The sequence below is a fragment of the Lasioglossum baleicum genome, chromosome 19 (assembly GCF_051020765.1).
Source record: "Lasioglossum baleicum chromosome 19, iyLasBale1, whole genome shotgun sequence".
Classification (NCBI taxonomy): Eukaryota; Metazoa; Arthropoda; class Insecta; order Hymenoptera; family Halictidae; genus Lasioglossum; species Lasioglossum baleicum.
The window spans coordinates 5,948,278-5,971,931 of record NC_134947.1 but is presented as its reverse complement, the minus strand read 5'-3'; the positions used below and the strand labels follow the sequence as shown (position 1 = coordinate 5,971,931).

General features: G+C 44.2%; 1 protein-coding gene across 4 annotated transcripts in view; it reads left to right on the top strand.

The window, feature by feature from the left end:
- Daam (disheveled-associated activator of morphogenesis-like protein) overlaps positions 1-23,654 on the top strand; it is a 100,593-nt gene that overhangs the window by 26,921 nt on the left and 50,018 nt on the right. Inside the window, exon 1 of one of the 4 annotated variants that reach the window (XM_076443757.1) lies at positions 9,866-23,025. The exons of the other annotated variants lie outside the window; for them this stretch is intronic. Coding sequence (XP_076299872.1) covers positions 22,987-23,025 — 39 coding nt within the window. The 5' untranslated portion in view covers positions 9,866-22,986. Of the gene's footprint in view, positions 1-9,865; positions 23,026-23,654 lie in introns of those variants that run through there. 4 annotated transcript variants of the gene reach the window in all.

The window sequence follows — 23,654 nt, the reverse complement described above, 5'->3', positions numbered from 1 at the left end:
TCATCGAGGATCATCGACGCCTCGTCGAGCCGTAGACACACGTGACACGTGGAATACTGTTCCGGTGTCGCGTCTCCGTGCCACTTCTCGGCTTTATGTAACGCGAGAAGATGCAGGAAGGTGACGAGCCCGTGGTGTTGCATTAATTAACTACTTAAGATATCAGCCAGCCGCGCGCCAATAAAACGAGGACCGGACGCCACGCGGGAAGTGGTCTGCCGATACAGTCTTCATCGATTCGGTTCTTTTACACGAGCGCGTTTCCCCACCCGCACGGATAAAATCCACGGCTATAAATTTAAATTCTCCTTGTCCGAGAATTGACTCGCTCACGGTTTGACAGAGTCGGTATAACGAGCAGAAGGAAATTTCATCTTGGATAATTGTCGATTTATCTTTGTAATTGTAGTCGCAGTGGATAGCTGAGGCTCTCCCGATTAAAACGAGTCCAAACACGATGCCAATCGGACTGTTTTTGTGGATTTTAGTACATTATCAATATGTAAAATTATTATTATAGAAATCATTATACGTACAGACGTAATTGGAAAATTGGTCCGATTTACCTCGTGTTTGGACTCATTTTAATCGGGAGAATCCCAGCAATATCCGTTGGTGCCAACACGACAAACATATGGAAAATAAAATTATTATACATAAACATAATCGCGGTAAAATTGGTGCGATTTACCTCGTGTTTGGACTCATTTTAATCGGGAGAATCACGACCATCCGTTGGTGCCACGACGATCGACAAATATTGAAAATAAACTTTCTTGTTTCCACGATTATTTTTTTTCGTGACATTGCATACCAGGCTCCCATCGTTTTACCTGTTCTTCGCTCGTTGTGAAACTCGTTTTCGGATCGGGCTAGGATGCGACGGTTGCTCAAGGAACGCGAGCATTCCGAGCGGATACGGGAAGAAAACGGCCGACAAAATAGAATCAGTAATTAGGCTAATCGCAATCAGGCCCGATTGAAAACACCGTCCTCAATCGCCGGCAATGAAGGCTCTCGGCGACTTCCTGCAAGGTTTGCGCAACCGAATACTAGTTTCTTCCCTGTTGAAGGTTTGTGGAACATTTCTAGAGAGATGTCGCGATTAGTATGATGACGTTCTGACATTCCCGATCATTTCTGGCGCGTCGATCGCGTAGAAAATGTGTCGAGTGTGTGTACTCGGTTTCTATCAGCTGACCGATCATCGTTCGAGGACTATCGTCTATTAGGGACACGTTCCTGTTCCAAGGGAATCGGCATGGAAAGTACAAGTAGCCGTCGTTCAAACCACTTTCTCATCTGTTCGCGACTGCAAGGTTAGGTGAACGGATATTTAATACGAATCTGTCCGATCCTAGCGGATCGATCTCGCCGAAACTGGTTCTCATTAACGGGCCCCGAAGTCGCCGGTCATTTCCATCAACGTCGGAAATTAGAGAAAGGTTTCGTTACAGTTCCCGATCAATTTCGCTGATTAGATCTTCCCGCGCGGATCACCGTTTCCAGGCTAATGCCCGGCCTGGAAACGATCTCGCGGCGGGTTATCGGCGTAAAACGAAATCGTCGAGAAACGAGAGCTAATGAAGAATCATGCACTACCGTGCATGGGAATCGTGGCAAAAGTCAAATATGTTAACTCGTTACGGACTCTCGCGGTTAAACTTATCTGAACTATTTCCGATGTAGTCGTGTGGAACGTTTCTGGGCCGTTTCTGCTCGTGTAAATCTTGCTGCGAACCGTGTAGACCGTTGTGCAGGACGTTTTTGCGTGCCACACAGTTTGAAAGTTTCGAATGATTTAAGAATCGCTGTTTCCTCTTAATTAATCACCCTATGGGATTTTGATGTTGCATGACGAAACGGTGTAGTGATTATAATTCCTTCAATTACTTTGGAAATAGTGCATACGTTTGATTGAATAGAGAGTGTTTCCTTTTTTACCACGCTTATATTAGCTTGTCGTGTCGTTGTTGTATGCGTGAATCGAATTTCAAACCAGTTCCCGATGAGGTAGAGACTTAAAACTTTAAACGTAGCTTAGAACTGGATGACAATGCAACGTTAAAAAACGAATTAGAAAAGAAAACTGTGCGTTCAGGAGAAAAGAAGTTTTAATATCAACGTGATCGCGTTCAGCGATCCCCACTCCGCGCGCCGGCGCTCCCCACTCCACTACGCGTCCCCACTCCACTACGCGTCCCCACTCCGACTCATCCCCACTCCACTGACCCATTTCACGCCGAAGGAGCTCAGTCAGTGTGGTGTTCCGTTCATTCAGTTCCATTTAGGACAATTTTGGACTCCATCAAGAGACGTCGCGTCTCGGAGTCATTTGAAGAAGCGAAGGTCACCTCGATAACTCCGAAAGTTCTCCAGCCCCGATAAAATTATTACCGCCACATTGTAGACCTCGCTGACCTGAAGGAATTTCGTTAATAAAGTTTTCCGATATCTCCAAAAATAACAGAAATATTCTAATTTTTACAGGACCACCCTTATTTTTTAGTTCTTGGACTAGAGAGTAGGGAGCGCTGGCGCGCGGGGTAGGGATCGCTGAACGCGATCACGGGGAGGTGTAACGGTTAAATTTTTTAATAGTTTATACCTCCTAAACGCATAGGCTTTTTTAAAAATTGTTATTTAAATATTGCATCGTCATTCAGTTCTGAGCTATGTTTAAAGTTTCAAGTCTCTAGCTCGTCGGGAAGTGGTTTAAAATTCGATTACAAGATTATGTTACAAGCTATTACAAGCGTGATAAACAAGAAATAGTCCTGCAATTAGCGTGCACGCGTCGCATACCTGTCGGAAGGTCCCCAACCGCGACGTAACCGGCATCGAAGGATCCATGAGAACTTTTCGGGGCAGTGTAAACGACGCGTTCCGCGACACGATTCCCGAAATTTTGCGCGTGACGCGTTCTTAATTCACGGCCGAATCTTTCCAGTGAGTCAGAGAACGCTACGGGGTGAGGAACGGGCGTGGGTGGAGCACCGCGAAACCCTTAGGCCCAGACGAAATCAATAATAGCAGCAAAGTCCGCGATATATAACGTGGGGACACGATTCCGTGCACTGCGTCGAGCACGGTGGAAACGCAGAAAACAACCCAGCCCTCTCCTTCGTGAAACTGAAGCCGAGAACACGGAACGGGCCCGATTAATCTTCGTTTAGAGGCGTGCTCTGACCCCTTCGGTGATTCGCGATCGATAGAAGTCTTTCTCTTCCCTCCTTCTGTTCGCGATTCGAACCACCGATGATTTAATTAAAGGAACTCGAATGACAAGGGCCGGTACCGCCGGTGTACCATTACTTCTACGTTTCCCCCTCGCTGGATCGCTGCCAGTACGTCTCGTCGGCGCAGTTCTAGCAGTTCGTGAAGATTTTACCATTATTTGGAAGTTTAAAGGTAGAACAATATACAAGTCAGCGGCAATAATAAGTGGACACCCTTAAAAATCGCGTAACTTTTTAAAAATTGGTCCCAAAAGGACTGGAATTTTTTTAAGATGTTAGACCGGCTAGTTCGCTAGAGAATAAGTAAACAAAAATTTATTACCACTGCAATTGGTAGGAATTATACGAAATTTTTAAAAATGATGCTTTGCCAACTTCTTTATCTGGGCCTGTAACGATAATTTAAAAAATGCGTTTCATAGATTTCGGTAACTTAAGGGTGTCCATTTTATTATTGATTTTAGTGAATGAACTATACTTGTTATTCCATGACTTCTTTTCTTTTTCGGTTATAACAGTTGGTGTCCCTGTTCAGATGCAAATGGCAGTAAGTTGTACATACATACGTACGTAGTAACCGGGTTTTCTGTGCTCGCATCCCTGTCCCTTGTCTCCTCTCCTAAAATCGCGAATAGCCGAAGGAAAGACGGTCGCTGGCTGCGGGTGCAGCCGCGCGAAAAAGAGAGCGGGATGAAGAGGGTCGGCCGCGGAGCGTGCGAAGAATAACGAATGCTTGAACCAGTGCCAAGATCTCGGCTCTGCTTGGTGGCTTCTTCTTCTTCGTCGATGGGGAATCTGAAGAAACGGCAGAAATCCCGATAGATTCTTTCCCGTGATCGCTCCACGAGAAATTATGCCCGTGTTGTCGCCGGGATTTCTTATTAAAATGAGAGAGGGGACGCGTCGCCGATAAATCTTTCCTTATCTGATTCCCGGACCCTCCTCGGAGATTTGTCTGAATATGGTCCGAAATAATTATCGATCAGCGTTTACGCGATCTCCGCTCGTAAATATCATCCGGCCCCGGCAGAGTATCTGTTGGAAAGTTTGTCAGCTTTGCTGGTTTCGTTGCTCGATTTATGGAAGTAGCTTCGACACTTATATTCTCTGCGGAAGATTTGATGTTTCTTCTTTATGGTCGATGCTACACGGTTTTTCCGGTGCTCTTCACACTCGGGAAACCGTTCTCCGATATTTTGTCCGGCCTCTTCGATACTTTCGTGCGAATTCCTCCGTTCCGATATATTCCTTTCCTCTGCCTCCCCAAACACGTGTCCCGTGGTCCCGTGTCCAGCTTGGAAATTCACCTTTCGATCGCCACGATTCACAGCGCGTTCTTCTTTGAATATTTTTCCATTCAAAGAGCCATGGTGCTTGAAAGAAATGGTAACCGGCAGGCGACAGGTGAGACGAATAACGAGGGTGAGGAAGAACTTCACGCTTCAACTCTGCTAGTTTTTCTATCTCGGTTTAGCTGGTTCAATCACGAAATAACTAGTCGACTGGTATCAATTATATACGCCTTGAAAATTTCATTGAAATTGATTAATTGGTTTGCGAATTATAAACGATCAAAGGTGGTAATTTTTAGTGTAGCATAAAATGGCTAGTTTTACCATTTTCGATCGGTTATAACTCGTAAACCTATTAACCAATCTCAATGAAATTTTCCGAGCGTATATAATTCATACCAGTTGACAGAACACATTTTAAAAATTTTTTAAATGCATTTCTTCAACTTATTTATTAGACATCAGTTGCTAAACTAATTCTTCTAGCCTTACAGAGAAATTGCCATCGTTTGGTCCATTCATATTAAAGCTATTCTGGTTTAAAGTGTGTGTGGGATTAGTTATGCTCCTTACTGTATATTAACATACTACAGTTATTTGGAATAGTAAACCAGCACGTTTGAAACGAAAGGAACAAGAAGATGAGGAAAAGCTCAGAACTAATGAACGAATCCAATGCCCAGGAGCGTATACTTTCACAATTAGTTCAGATGTCTAAATAAGAGAGACACACAGGTCACTCTCCCCTGAATTCGGTAGCCCGGATGACAACCTCCCACGTTCCGGCGAAGAAACAATGAAATTCTGGAAACGAGAACCGTGCGTGGTCACAGTGGTTTGCCACGATATTTACGACAACAGCCCAAGGGTCAGCGAATTAGAAATAAGTTTACCGTTAGCGAGTCTCCGGCGTGGAAGCGGCGTTTCGTTCGTTCGCAAAAGCAACGAGAACTTCGTTAGTAACTGGTCATTATCGCGGCCTATGCCGCCGCTTTATATTGGAAAGTAACGCTTCCGTGTTCCGAGCATCGCACCGTTTAATTGTAACACGAGCAGGCAAATGTTTACGATCGTCACGTTCTCGTGACTTTCCAGCTCGACCTTCTTGTCAGTCGATGATACGGAACATTTACGCTGAGAAGTTGCTTCTCGCATGCTATTTACCTTCGGCGAATCCTATATCTAAATAGCATTTCGAAATTGCGACTAAAAGACGCCGCGTCGATATCATTTTCACCGAAACCAATGCGTCTTCGAGTCGAAACTTTCGATTTTAACGCTTTACCTACCGGAAGCCTATCAATAGGAGTTTCAATAATTTTGCTGTACCAAAAGAAAACGTAGAAATTTTTACTTAATTACATTGCAATCTTAAATGAAACTATTCGATGGCGTTATTGAGGGTGTCTTGTTAGTTGATAATGAAAGGCGGTAGTGAACACGAATCACGAGTTAACTCGTCGTCCCCGGTGGAAAGGTTAGAAGAAGTCTCTCCTAAAGCACATTCAGGAAAAATCTGCAATGAATAAATCCTCGAATAAACATTTAAATCGACAGACGTGTCATCGACAATGCAGCTACCAGAGACTTTCCACTTTCCAAGGGTTAGCCTGTTAGCGTTCGGCAAGGTTTCACGTGCTCGGACGTTTTCTCTCGCTCGTATCGCGGCTGAACGGATTATCCGAGTCGATCGGCGGGTCCGGTGTGTCAAAGTGTCAAGTGGTTTTCCAGGAGAGCGTAGGACTTTTACTTCTGATATATACCGGTAGCGCACGCGACCGCGGAACGCGGCAACGCGCTTCTTCTCCGCGTGTCCCGTCGCCGGAGGTGCCATTTTTCCGCGAGTGGAAGCCATAGAAACCTGCTGTCGCATTTATGATGCATTTGGTATGTAATCCAGAAGACTTGTACCCGGAGAACCTGCAGATCGAAGTTTCGAACCTCTAGGATCAATAGTTGAGGAGTTATGGTCGCTTAAAGTTGAGCATATTCACAGTTTGCAGTGACGCCCTCACCTGTCAAAAATGCTCAACTTTAAACGACCGTATCTCTTCAACTATTGATCCTAGAGGATCGAAACTTCGACCTGGTACAAATCTACTGGATTACATACCAAATACATCATAATTCGTAGGAGAAAGGCACAAATTTTGATGTATTTGGTATGTAATCCAGCAGATTTGTACCAGGCGCGGATGCAGACGAAGTTTCGATCCTCTAGGATCAATAGTTGAGGAGTTATGATCGCTTAAAGTTGAGCATTTTGACACGTTAGGGTGCCCCGCCTTACCCGTCAAAAATGCTCAACTTTAAGCGACCATATCTCCTCAACTATTGATCCTAGAGGATCGAAACTACGATCTGCATCCGCGCCGGGTACAATTCTGCTGGATTACATACCAAATACATCAAAATTTGTGCCTTTCTCCCACGATTTATGATGTATTTGGTATGTAATCCAGAAGACTTGTACCCGGAGAACCTGCAGATCGGTGTTTCGAACCTCTAGGATCAATAGTTGAGGAGTTATGGTCGCTGAAAGTTGAGCATATTCACAGTTTGCAGTGACGCCCTCACCTGTCAAAAATGCTCAACTTTAAGCGACTATATCTCGTCAACTATTGATCCCAGAGGTTCGAAACTTCGATCTGCATCCGCGCCCGGTACAAATCTACGGGATTACATACCAAATACATCAAAATTTGTGCCTTTCTCCCACGATTTATGATATATTTGGTATGTAATCCACAAGACTTGTACCCGGAGAACCTGCAGATCGAAGTTTTGAACCTCTAGGATCAATAGTTGAGGAGTTCTGGTCGCTTAAAGTTGAGCATATTCACAGTTTGCAGTGACGCCCTTACCTGTGAAAAATGCTCAACTTTAAGCGACTATATCTCGTCAACTATTGATCCTAGAGGTTCGAAACTTCGATCTGCATCCGCGCCCGGTACAAATCTACTGGATTACATATCAAACGCATCAAAACTCATGATCTAAGGGATTTATAATGGTGGTAGCGAGCGTGTAACGCGCGACTCGCATGACTGCGAAGTGTCCGCTTATCAGCCTCGGCCAAGCTCCTAATCTCACGGTGTTCTATGATAGAAGTTCTATCGTTGTTTCTTGCGGTAGGAGAGAGACTGCAGCCGGGGAAAAACGAGTGGAGGATTCGCCGATCGCGCGAGCGAGTGCCCCGATGCGTGAAATTTCCATTCGCGAAACGATGGGAGAATGTAACGAGGGGACAGGTGAAAAATCGGCCGGTTCAGATAGGCGGGTTTATCGCGGCTGGTAGCGGCCGGTAAAAATGGCGGCCCACTGACCCACTCGGCCAGATAACAGGAGGAGAGAGAGAGAGAGAGAGGCTACTACCAGTTCGTTCGCCGATTGCGCTGCGAAACGGACCACTCCTATCCCATGATTGCCGGTGCCGTGCGACTTGTTTCCCTCGTACAGATACGATTAGCCCATTCACGCGGCTTCGCTCCCTCTTGCACCCGGCCCAGCCACTTTCTTCGATCCTCGATCTGGTCTAGATTTGGTTAACAGCCAGCTCGTGTCAGGGAACCACTTGTCCGACGATTCGTCACGATAACCGGCGGGAAGGTAATAGGCTGCCGGGGTGAGGATCATGTTAACGTGTTCCGATTTCTTTTTTCGGCGAGATCGAGGCCATAGTTGGGGCACCGGCAATTCGCTGCAACAACTTGCTGCTGCCGGTAGTCCGTCTGCGACTCGCTACTGCGGCAAATTGGCCAGGCTTGCGCAAAAGGTCTTCTGAGGAGCCGGGTCTAGCTAACGATCTCAAAACAACGTGATTTTTAAGCATTCTTTTTGTGAAGCACAGCCAGTACACTCCTTTCTTTCGACCAGTAGCTTATTTAAAAGCACGTATGTTGTTCAACCTGTGGAAAGGGTTAATATTGTAGAGTCTTGGAAAATGTCCGGACAATAATCTGACAGAATCGTGGTTATTAGAAATTCTTTTCTGAAGAGTCGATGCACTCCTTTCTTTCAACTAGTAGCTTGCTTAAAAACATGTACATATGTTGTTCAACTTGTACAAATTTTCATATTATAGAATCTTGGAAAATGCTTGAATGACAAACTGGAAGAAACGTGGTTTTTGGGAATTTTTTTCTGAAAAGTCAATGCACTTAATTGTTTTAACAAGAATCTTATTAGGTATACTGCTGCATTGTAAACTGTAGCGTAGCGTTAATGGATCTTCCATGATCACTTTAAACGTCCAAACAGTACCGTTCTTTTTTTTTTATAGATGAGAGTACGTTTACAAATCGTTAATTTAATTTCGTTTTCGAGTTCGATGGGTTTCCAATTAAAAATCAACGACTCCAAGTTCTTAGGAAGACCATAACCAGCCTTTCGAGAAGTCACGGATGTGTGTAGACCTGTTGCTCGACAAAAATCGTGACACACTGACCCGAGAGTTCGGTTTTAGAATAAATTTAGTGGACACCTCAGTCGTTAACGGTGCCCGGCTCCAATACCCGCGAGGGATTCATTCACGATTCGACAAGCGTGCCGAAAGGTCGATCTACGAGGATCTACGTGATCGCTGCGTCACCGGCATTGTTTACGTGACGCGCGATCGAGCGTCTACGGAGGCCGGTTTAATTACGATTCCGTGGCACGTAAATCGAAGTGTGTTCCGCGTGAATTCAGAACGTACCTACCGGATTCGCAAATATGAACAATTTCGTTGAACCGCATTCATTTTGAACGAAAATCTATTTCTTCAAAAAATTACTTGGTTTGTCCATTATCGAATCGTATAACAACAGCATCTTCAAGTAACGTTCTCAGATGGAGAACAACTTCTGGTAAAGAAGCTCGAGCATTTTTTCAGATTCTGTAATGCGAAACTATGCGAGGTAGCGAAAAACTGAATGGAGTCAATCTTATAGCCCATTTTGTCAGCTTTAATTTTGTATGGAATGGTCTTATCGCTAGGACGCATAGTTTCCGAGATATCCGCGCTCAAAGTTCACTAACTGTGCTGAGAGAGTTAGCTAGTCAAATAGGGCAATTTTTCAGTTAGTGAACTTTGAGCGCGGATATCTCGGAAACTATGCGAGATAGCGAAAAACTGAATAGAGTCAATCTTATGACACATTTTATCTGCTTTAATTTTGCATGGAGTGGTCTTATCGCTAGGACGCATAGTTTCCGAGATATCCGCGCTCAAAGTTCACTAACTGTGCTGAGAGAGTTGCATAGTCAAATAGGGCAATTTTTCAGTTAGTGAACTTTGAGCGCGGATATCTCGGAAACTATGCGAGATAGCGAAAAACTGAATAGAGTCAATCTTATGGCACATTTTGTCTGCTTTAATTTTGCATGGAGTGGTCTTATCGCTAGGACGCATAGTTTCCGAGATATCCGCGCTCAAAGTTCACTAACTGTGAAAAAAAAGTCTTCAGCACAAGTAGTAATCTTTGAGCGCGGATAACTCGGAAACTATGCGAGATAGCGAAAAACTGAATAGAGTCAATCTTATGGCACATTTTGTCAGCTTTAATTTTGTATGGAATGGTCTTATCGCTAGGACGCATAGTTTCCGAGATATGAGCGGAAAACCGAAAAAGGTTTTATCTACACCCCCCTTTATTCATTGACTGGACTGCAAGGGTTGTGAATCGATCTTAAACGTCTTCGAGGGAATAACAACTGTGGACAACCTTTATATCGGTTCGTTTGCTTTCTACAGTGTGTCGCGGTCACGTCCGACGTGATTTACAGGTTGTACATGGTTGGTGGATTTGTTCGGTGCCGATTTTAGAGCATCCTGGAACCGATCGGAACGTAAATAGGCTCGTTTCGAGCAGGGATCGATATGTCGGACAAAAAAGTCGAGGACGTGCGAGAAATGTCTAATGCCTCGGAGAACGGCCTCGAAGATCGCGACCCGAATATCTCGGAATCACGAACGGCCTCTACGCGTTCTCCTAGCGCGCGGCTCGGTGTTTCCTGTGTGCCCCGCTCTATCGCGCTTATTATAGCGATTCGCTTCCGAGTTGCCGACCACAATTTGCCCGTCAATAATTTATGACCGGTGTCCTCGAGTGTTCTTGAACCTTGGCTCTCGAGCACGCCGCGTGCCGGTTCCCCGTTTACGGAATCGATATTTTATATCGGTCACGAGGGCTTCGACTAGAAGTAAAAGGTGGCGGCGTGTATTCTTGCACCAGTCATACCGCTGCATGGATGCGCGGCTCATAAATTACGACAGGTTTTGCAATAGCTCATAAAACGGTCGATCAATACCCGTTCGTTAAATTAACAATCCGACACTCGGCCTCGGTTGACAAGATTCAGATCTTTGTATGCGTGTTCCACTACCAGTGCAATTATGATTATACGACGATATTGGCCATTAGATTTTAATTACGTGGCTTCGTTATTATTAGACGGCGGATTTTATGAGAAAAATTAGAAGCTGCGATTTGAGCGAACAGCAGGGTTCAGAGAATTTAAAAATATCAAATAGAATGCAAAGTGTTCGTGCACCTTTTAAACACTTTTTTATAATTGTACCGATCGACCTGATTTTGTACGATCAATTAGAAGCATTGGTTTACGAAATGATATGCAAAAAAGATTTTCCAAAAATTATGATTGACAAGGTTACATGCAAAAATAAAAAAGGGATTTTTTAAACCTTTTTCGAAAATTTAAAATACATGTTCGGTAGATCTATGTTAGTTATACACATGCTGTGAAAATTTCATCGAGATCGATTAGCATACACACGAGTTACGAGCGGTTGAAAATGGTGGAAATCGTGGTTTCACAAATCCACAGAATCGTGCGTCTTTCGATGAAATTTTCGGCATGTGTATAACTAACATGGATCTACTAAACGCATATCTTAAATTTTCCTTGCGGGCCCAAATAAAAAAGCTATAAAAAATGCCTTTTTCATTTTTGCATACGTGTAACCTTGTAAATTACAAATTCCGGAAAATCTTTTTTGCAAATCATTTCGTAAAACAATGCTTCTAATTGATTATAAAAAATGAGGTCGTTTGGTACAGTTATAAAAAAGTTGTGGTAGTGTGTCCCGACAGTGTGAAACCTGAGAATTAAATTGCAGGACAATTTAATTAATTACAAGGAGAGATTGACTAATGTTTGTAAGGTAAAGCGAGACCTGGTTTCCCCGTCCTTCGAATTGGTATGTGCCTGGCGATTCAAAGTCGCGGTCTAGAAACCGTTTTTCCATGAAAGATTTGCAACACGAAACCGCGTTAACGGTCGCCGCTGAAAATGACTGTGAGCCATGACACGCGTAAATCCATAGTATCTTATCCGGGAAGCATCGTGTCGTACAAAAGGCACCCGGGACGTGAAGGAAATCAGTAACAGAGCCGGGAAAAGCCTCGAAGGCGACGCGCAGCGCGGCCAGCAGGCTCGTTGTCCGCAAAATCAGCACAAACGAGAGTGGAATAACGAAACGACGCGACGTTGAATGAGCCTACGCGGCGGTCTACACGCCCACGCAACTCGCAACAGGGTCTCTCAATCCGTCGTAAAACTCCAAACCGTACTCTCGATCATTCGGCGATTTTAGTGCGCATTATTCCACCCACGACCTTGCGCTTTGTGTTATTAAATTAGCGGCGGGCAGATGAATTATCGGCTCTTCCGTATCGGCAATCACGACTAGAAAGTAGCACTTTTTATTATCACGCTTATATCAGCTTGTCGAGTTGTTGTCTGTACGCGTCAAATCTTGTAATCGAATTTTAAACCACTTCCCGATGAGCTAGAGACTTGAAACTTTAAACTTAGCTCAGAGCTGGATGACAATGCAATATTAAAAAACAAATTAAAAGAGAAAATTGTACGTTCAGGAGTAAAAAAAATGTTGATATTAACCGTCGCAGCTCGTGATCGCGTTCAGCGATCCCCACTCCGCGCGACAGCGCTCCCTACTCCGCTACGCGTTCCCACTCAGACTCATCCCCACTCCACTGACCCATTTCGCACCGAAGGAGCTCGGTCAGTGTGGTGTTCCGTTCATTCATTCCATTTCGGACAATTTCGGACTCCATCGGGAGACGTCGGCTCTCGGAGTCATCCCCTCATTCTATCTTGCGTATTTCCATATCTTGCGCTTCTATATCTTACTATGTCATACCTTTCTCCTACGATTATGACGTATTCTGTATGTAATCCAGAAGTTTTGTACCCGGAGAACCTGCAGATCGAAGTTGGAAAATGGAAATAGCCTAGGTCGGAAGGAATGTTTGATTTTCGAGTTAAAACAGCTTCGAGTGCAAAGGTTTGACATATTTACAGAAATTCTCATTTTGAGGCTATAAATGAATATATCAGCGAGGGGAAAGGATGTGGACATCCGGAGAAATTAACATTTTTCGAAGAACACGAACAAGTTGAAAGAAATGCAGTGAAAGGGTCGGTACCCGGCGACACACAAGGGTTAACAAAGGGAAATTAGGAAAGAAGAATCGATATTTCGCGGTCGATTCCCATTTAAACGGCACGATAATGCAGCACGTCGGCGCTCGCGGTGTTCCGGCGTTCTAAAAGCCAAAAGTCGGAGAGAGACGGCTGTCTGCGGGAGGGAAAGGGAGATCCAAGTTAACGGGTCTTTCTCAGTAGGTCGATACGTGCAGTAGTTGACACCGATTAGGACCTCGAAATACGCACGGTATCGTTTCCGTGCGATTCGCGTCGATCGCGGCCAACTGCAACAACGAGAACCCTAGACACGCGTCTGTCCGGAGACCGTCGAATCCCAGTTCTCCCGTGAACTGGTCAGTCTGGCAAACTTCGTTGGTGATAAACTATATCGGAGGGAGTCTGCATCACCGAAGAGCGTTTACCGTTCCTGAAATTTCCGGCACGTATCGCGAGAGCGTCCCGAGAGAGCCCTTCTTCTATAAATAAATTCCAGGCGATCGGAGTAACTCGCGCGCGCGGGCGAGCCGCTTTCGAAAATACGGCGTTACACATTCCGCTCGGCGATCGTCTTATCCGAACTGGTAGCCGCCCCGTCCATCCGCGCGAAGTGCATCACTTAAAGGGCCACGCATGCTCGAGATTATGTTCGAAGACCTCACGGTACACACGAGCTTTTCCGGCGGGTGGTCTTCACCGTCGAATCGCCGAGGAAAGACGTACAGCAGTTTACGATACCGGTCGATTAGCCTGGTCGACGTTGGAACCCAACTTTATGGCCGGTTCACGGCCAAACCATTTCGATTAAAACCTCCCGTTGCGACGGTTCGACCCGATTTACCCTCCCCACTCCGCCCCTGCGTGCCACGACGTCGTAGCATTAACGATCCACAGCTAAAGGAGGTACGCACTTGCAGTGGCGCGTTACAAACCAAGATCCAAGATCCAAATTCTACGTTTCTCTCGTAAAGTTATTTAGTTGGGGTTAGGGGCCCCGAAATTCTACTTTGTCCGAGGCCCCAACTAGTTATAACGCGCTACTGTTCGAAATAGAATATGTCCAGTGCTTCAGTTGAGACCTGGAGCGATGCGTCGACTCGGTATACAGGAGTATTGCGCATAGTAGGTCCCAAATGCCCCGGGCCCCAAGCAAAACGGGACCCCGAACACAAACCAAGATCCAAAATCCAAATTCTACGTTTTTCTCGTAAAGTTATTTAGTTGGGGTTGGGGGCTCCGTGAAATTCTACTTTGCCGAAGGCCCCAACTAGTTTATAACGCGCTACTGGCCCTATAAAGGTGACTGGCACCTCGAGTCCACGCTCTATGGAATAGCCAGGGGTAGGGCGTAAAACCATAAAGTTATTTAGTTGGGATGGGGGGCCCCGAAATTCCACTTTGCCCAAGGCCCCAACTAGTTATAATGCGCTACTGTTCGGAATAGAGTATGACCAGTGCTTCAGTTGAGACCTGGAGCGATGCGTCGACTCGGTATACAGTAGTATTGCGCATTAGTAGGTCCCTGTATCCGATATCTCCGGGTTTGGACTTGAACGGGTTAGGAGGCCCTATCAGTGGCGCGTTACCCTATGGGCAACTTGGGCAAATGCCTGGAGCCCCAAGCAAAAGGGGGCCAACCAAGATCCTAGATCCAAGTTCTACGTTTTTCTTATAAAGTTATCTAGTTGGGGATGGGGGGGGGGACCCGGAATTCTACTTTTCGGTTTCGGTGCCATATGGCGACACTGCTTCCCACTATTATGTATACATATAACGATGAAGTCTAAGAGTGGGGGAAGAACCTAAGCGGGGTAGTTGCCTCGAATAGAGCTCCGGAGCTACTAGTTGGAATTGCCTGGTAAAAGAAGATTTTTAAGCTTCCATTTGGTACAGTACACTTATTAGGTAATCTATTGATTGGCTAGATAATAATAACGAAGTCTTTAAGGTACGAAATCAATTTTTATATATTATTCCTGCTTCCCACTATTATGTATACATATAACGATGAAGTCTAAGAGTGGGGGAAGAACCTAAGCGGGGTAGTTGCCTCGAATAGAGCTCCGGAGCTACTGGTTGGAATTGCCTGGTAAAAGAAGATTTTTAAGCTGCCATTTGGTACAGTACACTTATTAGGTAATCTATTGATAGGCTAGATAATAATAACGAAGTCTTTAAGGTACGAAATAAATTTTTATATATTATTCCTGCTTCCCACTATTATGTATACATATAACGATGAAGTCTAAGAGTGGGGGAAGAACCTAAGCGGGGTAGTTGCCTCGAATAGAGCTCCGGAGCTACTAGTTGGAATTGCCTGGTAAAAGAAGATTTTTAAGCTTCCATTTGGTACAGTACACTTATTAGGTAATCTATTGATAGGCTAGATAATAATAACGAAGTCTTTAAGGTACGAAATGAATTTTTAAATGTTATTCCTGCTTCCCACTATTATGTATACATATAACGATGAAGTCTAAGAGTGGGGGAAGAACCTAAGCGGGGTAGTTGCCTCGAATAGAGCTCCGGAGCTGCTAGTTGGAATTGCCTGGTAAAAGAAGATTTTTAAGCTGCCATTTGGCACAGTACACTTATTAGGTAATCTATTGATAGGCTAGATAATAATAACGAAGTCTTTAAGGTACGAAATCAATTTTTATATGTTATTCCTGCTTCCCACAATGAACGCGAAATATTTTTATTTCGCATAAAGTCTGACGCTTCTTAGTGTCTGCGTAATGAATCCTTTAAACTGTAACCTTTCCCTGGTGGTTTCTCCGGTGTGCATGGTGGGACAGGACTAGCACGAGCTTAATGGTGTTGCCGCTAATCGATCGGGTCGGCTCGTTTCGCTGCGTTATCGTAGGAATGCGCGTAAAGGTGCGGGCAGGTACGATGTTCCTGGCATTACCGGTGAAAACGAGCCGGAGAAACCTTCCGCTCTTCCTCGATCTACGTTTCCGCGAGCAATCGCGCTCTCCCAGTCGGCTACAAGGACGGCAGTTTACGAGGCGAGTCTCTTTAACGTTTTATGCTCGCGATCCTTCTTTTTTTTTTTATATCTTTTCCGTTCCTTTTCCGCTCTGGAAATTAGTCCCGCACGAGACCAGGAGAACGCAGAGTAATTCCGGGCTAGATCGGATCGTTAAAACTTCTCCTGGACCGCAAATGATCCTGAGAACATCGAAATGTTTGCTCTGAAACATTTGCTCTCAATTTATCAAGGATCGCGACGATTTTTCAGGGGATCCTAGATTGAGATGCCTGATGGCCTTCGTTAGGATGATTACATGAGGAGGAATACCATAATTATACGATACGGAAAGCAAAAATAACAGTGTCGAAACTTCAATATTATTCAATTTTCAATTTCAATAGTATTCAATTTTATCGATAAGTATTTTTCATTACTTATATAAGTAGATGCTGTAAGGCTTACAGCATTATTCAACTCTACATATAATTAGAAATTTCCAAATGTAATTTCTCTTCTAAACATTTTTGTATTTTTCTTCAGAAATAAAGTTAATAACAGGGAGAGATAAATAATTTGATGGTGTAGAAAGAGAAACAATATTTAATATACTCTAGTATTCTATAATTATAATAAATCCCATAATTTAATTTTTTCCATATTTAAATAGATATTGTCTTAAGGGCAGTATCCGTCTCCTGAACAAAGATCAGTCGATCCATCACTCGAACATGATCGATCATTATTGCCCCGCACCATTCTATTCGCCAAAAGCAACACGCCATTTGTCCGATGCTCGAATGAGAGTTGCATGCGCATGGTAATTACATTTAACAGCCACTCAGCAGAGAATTTTCCGGTCTTTTAACTCGTTTAATTCCGCGAGCAGACAGATTAGATAAGAAAATTTCTTTGGTTAAACAAAAACTGATAATGTTAAAGTCCATGATATTAACCTCTTGTCTTACAATATCGTGTCCGACTCGTGATGAATGGAAACATATTCTAGATCGGAAGAAATGTTTAATTTGCCAGTTAAAATAGCTCCGAGTGCATTGGAATAATTAATGAAATGCTGATAAAATCATTTTTCTCGAACATCTTCGAAATTATTGGCTCAAACTTTGCGGAGGTTTTTCTTTTAATTAATTGGAAGATTCCTACGTGTCGCTGCGCGCGAGACGTAGGCACTTTTCGGCGACGTATCCGCCGGAGGCCAGGGGAAATCGGGCCAGCGGGCTTCGCGCAGAACGAATCCACGCGAGAGGAAAGCCGCGCGCGAGGGAAGAATGCGTAATTTTGACCGTGGACCTGCTTCCGAGAAACAAAAACGCCTGGAAAGTTTTCTATAGTATCTAGCACACGGATAATATCCTTTCTTTCAACAATAATATACCAAACTGCCAAACGCCAATAAGCCAGCGACCATTCCCCAATATTCGCAATGAACTGCGTGCAATAACACCTGAAATTTTGCAAAAAGTCATGGAAAATGTGTTACAAACAGCACGAATGTGTCAAGTTCATTAAAATTCCTCTTCTGTACACTATATTTTGTTCCAATATATATGTATGTCACTCTAAAGTTAAAAAAGTTATTACGAATTCAAACCAGAAGGGTCATTTTGGGCCACCCTGTACTAGTTGATCATTGTCGTACCTCGCCAGTGGACCACCGACAACAACAACGAAATCGAATGATTGTTCAACAAAAAGATAGGTTTGTTCACCGGCGACGGGTGAACGGAACAGGCTACCAGGTAGCTCCGTCAAGTTCCGAAGGGGTGAAGGCGGTGCGGCGCGGCGGTTTCGCTCGATTGAAACGTCGCGAGGATCGCCAGGACCACCTTAACGAAGAATGTCTTCAAGGTCGGTGATCGAGCGGCGTAGGAACGCCGATGATCCCCCCGCCCCCGCGTCACTGGGGGGTAGAGAAGAGAAGAGAAAAAAAAAAGTACGGCAAGAGTCTCGTGCATCTCGTTTTTCCGCTGAAAAACCAGTCGTCGAGCAGTGCGGCGAGAAGAGACAAGAGCGCATTCCTTCGCAAGGCTGCTGCCCGCCGGGCAAACAAGGACGTTTCCTTTCCATTTTGTGTTTGTCAGCTTCTCCGAATCATCGTGCCTTCTGGAATCGGATTGGGATCGGGATGACGTCCTGCGCAAAAGGGTTTCGAGGGTTTCGAGGGCACGCGGCACGCGCGACGCGAGACTCCCGCTCCCACACGCTCGAATCCGCGCCGGGCGAGACTGGCTGGCCGCTTTTTATTCCTGCTCGCTCGGTGAAGCCGAGTGCAGCCCGTTTAAGTGCATCAGCGCACGCAATCGCTCCTTAAACGCCCGTGTACGAAAAGCCCACGGAAGAGAAGCCGGGATTCCGGGAGAAAATGCTCGGAATTTTCGTGCCTCTCTCTCTTTCTCTCTGTCAAGCGAGACCCAGGTTCTCCGTTTCCCTTGTTCCACGTTTTTTTTCCTTCCTCTTTCCGAACCACAGTCGTGGTTTCTCTCCCTGTCGTCCCCCTTCCCGGACATATTTGTTTTCCGTTTTGGAATCGCTTTCGAAAGTTCGGCCGTTCTGTTCCGCGCGCGATCTATCTTTAGAGGAACGTTGAGTAACCTCGACGGGGATTTCGCGAGAGTGCGTTTCCGAATCGCAAAATTGCTATTGTTCCGCGACCGAGTATTGTGTGCGTCCACGAGGAAGCATTTTGCTCGGCAGTGCGTTGAATTTTCGGGCTCTCGCTGTTCCCCGAGGGGAACGAACGTGTGTGCACAGTAGAAGCATTAGAAGAATTTCAAGCTTCTCTGTAATATATGGTTTCCAACCTATTATTCAAATGATATTGAAAGGAAAGAGAATTCTATTTCATTCCAGTTTGTTACATTGCAGGTAGAACATTTCTATCTCGCATAAATATCCGCTGTCTAATTAATCAATGCTGAAGGAAAAGAGAGAATCATTGCGTGCAATTAAAACAGCAAAAGCATTACAAGAATTTCAATCCAGCTTTTTATTAAATTTACTTATTTAATGTTGCTTTCTAATTGAATATCCGCCGTCTAATTAATCAATGCTGAAGAGAAAGAGAGAAACATGCAATTAAAACAGCAAAAGCATTACAAGAATTTCGATCCAGCTTTTTATTAAATTTACTTATTTAATATTGCTTTCTAATTGAATATCCGCCGTCTAATTAATCAATGCTGAATAAAAAGAGAGAAACATTTTACGTGCAACTAAGGACAGAGTAAAAGCATTAGAAGAAAAGAAAAAAAAATAAATAAATGTCTATTTCACTCGAGTTTGTTACAATGCACAGGTAGAACATTTTCATTTTCGCATAACCTAATCTAATTAATCAATGATGAAAGAAAAAAGAAAGGAAGACAACACATTCCAGATTCTCTCGTAATTCTCGTTCTCGGACCTAGGACGTTGAAAAAACGTCGTGTAAACGTCGTCGCGTCGGTCTGGCTTTCTTCCAGGATGTAAACACTTTTCACGATTATTACGCGAGACACCGAGATCGTTTCCCTGAATACGTATAGGTACGCATAGCATTATGGTTCACGCTCAAGGTTGCGAGGAAGAGTTCGCGAATGATGACTGGTCCCTTCGTGTCCTTCTCGAGCACGATGACCTGCGCAAGCAAACGAACCGGTACTTTCGTATACGGTTTTTAACGGCAGCCATTTAGAAACCGTTCGACGCGGTTTACTTCTTCAACTTCGTTCTTCGTCTATGCTCGACCCGACCTCGCTTCGATCATTCCATCCTCGATGAATTTGAAATGAGCTGTAGTTTGGCCTTGTTCGGGAACAATACTCTAGGCGCGCGCTTTGCCTAGTTTTCCGTAATGGCATTGCTGGACAGTCATTCGCGCGACTATGAATTATCAAGACAGTGTTTACTGTTACCGACGTGTATTGATCCCTCTCGCTGGTGAATTAATTAACGCGTCGACTGTGTCACTCGTATTCGCGCGACGGAATTATCTACCCAGACTTTAAAAATTAGCTCTTGCGCTGACAGGTCCCGTACACCGAATAAAATTAACAACCCCCTGCCCTACGATTTATTTTACGATTTCACCGATTCGAACTTTTTTGTAGATCGTAATTTCCTAAAAAGAATATATAGAAAAAATCTTTTTAAAAACCACGCTTATATTAAAATACACTGAAAAGGAGAAAATCATTTTTTTTTAGACATTAGCGACTATAAATAAAAGCATGGAGCGCCCACGTATTCGTCAATGTTCTCTTCATCTCGCTATAACTTTGTAAAAAGCCAACATAGGAACAATTTGAAACGGAGCATCTGAAACCAGAGGTTTCAGACTTTCAAACCATCGTTTAACGATATCGATACGGCAATTTTTGACGGAGTTATGATCAGGTAAAGTGGGAGCAATTTTTCGGGTTCGCAGAAGTGATCCCTTAATTCTTTTGAGGAGTGTAGAATTGTGTTTCGGTTCAAAAGAAATGAACAGCACACGTATTTAGTATCCGACGGAATTTACAAGCGAGAATAGACGCGACGATGCGCGTTGAAACCTTTGCCGTTTGCACCACGCTCGAAAAACACTGGCAAAATCTGACGCCCGCAGAATTTGGGTCGCGCCGATACCCCGACCGACTTGATCTTACAGAACCCGAGCTCCTTTTTCCCCTCCCGTTTTCTCGCCGAGCACACCGTACATCAGGCTTTCGCGGACTTTTTGAACTGTGAAATCTGCCCGAAGTAATCCGCCCGTAATCGGAGTAGAAACTCGAACCCCATGAGTCATTAGATTCGCTTTTTATTACAAATTTGATACACCTCTTTGCGCGGCGCAATCGATTTGCTTTGTGGTTTCGAACCGAAGAAACGGGATTTATATTTGTAAAAAGAGCTACCTTTCACGGTTGTACAAACTACGATAATTATCTTCCCAAGCTTGTCCGATAGGTCTTCGTAATTACCAGCGATTCGACGCAGCGCTGCACTTTTAATTGTTCAGTGTTTGGTCGAAAACGTCGAGCTTTCACCGACTTTGATCGACAAGAACTTGCTTTATTTATTTATTCGCTCGAAGGAAAGAGCACATCGCTGACTCACAGTTTTCGAAATGTCTCGAGGAATTAATTAAATACAATTTTTCAGGACTTCTTCGTCGATTTAGTTTAGAACTTCAAAATTTCACGAATTTCGGAATTTTAATGATTCACTCTCTTCAGGGTGGTCGTATTCGACAAGAATTAATACTTTCAATGAAAGAATTATGAGAAACAAGAAGAGAACTCGCAACAGTTAGGTTTTTTTCCCACTTTCTCACCTTTTTTCGAATTCCATTCATGCAAATTTGCAGAAACTTCCGCAGCCAGAACACGTTAACCCTGTCGCTCGACAAACCCGAAATGGAATCTTAATTCTCGTACTAAACATCCAATGAGAATAAACAAATGTACGCTGCGAACTTTCATATTTTGCTGGAACACAAAACAAAAATGTCCAACAACAATTTTATTAATGACAAGACAATTTATCAAACGTCTGAAATTCATTGTACAAAATGTTTACGAGTATTAGACTGTCCCAATAGTTTCTTTCGGAATGTGTTCCTTTAATATTGCTAAATAAATTCAAACAATATGCGATAAACTTTATGTTAATGTTTTAGTACTTCCTGTAACCCAAGACAGAAACGTCTAACAACAATTTATTAATGTCTAAGGACTATTAATGTCTAATGTCTAACAACAAGAAAATTTATCAAACGTCTGAAATGAAATGAAACGAATGTGTTCCTTTAATATTTCTACATAAATACAAACCATTGGAATAATCTTTATGTTAATGTTTTAGAAAAGAAATATATCTAACAACAAGATAATTTATCAAACGTCTGATATTCAATACAAAAAAGTTGACAAGTATTTGCCCCAAAAGTTTCTTTGGCAAATGTGTTCCTTTAACATTGCCAAATAAATTCGAACAATGCGATAAACTTCATGTTAATGTTTTAGTACTTCCTAATATGAACTCACGTTACGTTCATGAATCGAAAACAAACTTTCGGGACAAGCTAGTAGTTCAATCTCCGTAATCAGGTCAGCAAAACCGATCCGAAGGATGACACAAGAAGGATTACGCGAATCTTTAGTCCGGGTAATCGATGAGCATCGTGTCATTACCGATCTATCGGCATAATTGTCGCTGGACCGTACGTCGCCGATAATCTCCTTTTTTTTCCCCGGCATGGCAGCAATATCCGAAACCAGTTCGCTTCCGGCGATGTTTCCTCGTGAGCATTAAACGGCAACCGATATTCGTCAAGACGAACACGAAAAGATTAAGGTACTCGTGTTGAACAGTTCCCCCCGAGTACAAGTAGGCCCCCCTTCCTACCGCGGGGCCCGTCGGGAGGCCTCTCTGCGTGCACCTGTGCAGGTTGAGAGGTGTTGTGTTTTCACCTGGCAGTTCAACCTACAATCGCGAGCAAGAAGGTTCCGTAGCCGCGATCCTCTCGCGTTCTACGATCGGCTCTCGTGATCCGTCGTAGCGTGCTCGATCTTCTTTGTCCTTCGATGCCTGTGTAACCTTCGACCATCGTCCGCGACAATTCTCCAAGCAAAGAACGTAGTAAAAATGGTCGAATTTCGCTTTCAATCGGAAAGAAACGTCGGATTGTGAATAATGTGACGAGAAGAGAACGCTTCGTTGCTTGTTCGTTACCAGAGACAAGTTGAAAACGATGATAAAAGTTTCCCGGAGAGATCGCGCGACACCATGAGGGTCTGATCCGAGAGATGGGACCATCTCCCATGGGACTGTGGAGCGAAAAATTCGCCGTCGAATGAAATCGAAGCCCGGTGAAGTTTCTCTGGGAGAGCAGCGATCGGTGAACATCGCCCGTGGCATGGAGTAGCTCGCGATCAAGGAGAATCATCGATTTTAGGGAAAGATCGAAGCTAGATCTCGGGAGGACAGTGACCGTCGCCGGTGCGCCGAATAGATTTTTCGTTTCCTCCGCGGACATCCATCATCCAACATGGACACCGTGCTGGAGAAGATGGCCAAGCTGAATCTGGTAATGTCGAACGATCGAACAGATGTACTACCGTTCCCGGCGGGATTACGCGGGCGTAATTGCCACGACTAACGAGCTACACACCTTTATCGCGATCCCCCGGTCCGAAGGAAAAAATAGATACGCGACCGAGCCGCAAGCATTGTGCGAGAGAACGCGTAACGAACGCGCGGCGCCACGTGCATGCGATGGAATCATTAATACCGCGCGGCTAATTCCGCCCGGTACCGTTTTTCAGCTGAATATCGCGCACCGTTTCCAGAAATGCTTCGCGCCGCCGACGGACCGCGGCACACCGAACCCGTTGTTCAGATTAATGGCACCTACAACCTCGAAACACTTCGATTTCCTTCCTTATTGCCATACGAAAGAGAACGGAAAGTCGTAGAGGATGTACATTGTTGCTCCTAGAGAGTGCTAATTCTTTTTTTCTACCGTTTTTCTATCCAATTTTGATGCTTTCCTTCGTCAAAGGGCTCTGGAAGAGAATGATTGTTCAACGTGCAGATGTCTGATTGTACATTTTTGCTAAAATCCTTGAGGAAATTGTGGAAATGCATCTGGTACCATCTTTCTAGTCTTCCTTCTAGAAAGTGCCTTGAAAGAGATCGACATCTTATTGAAAGTAT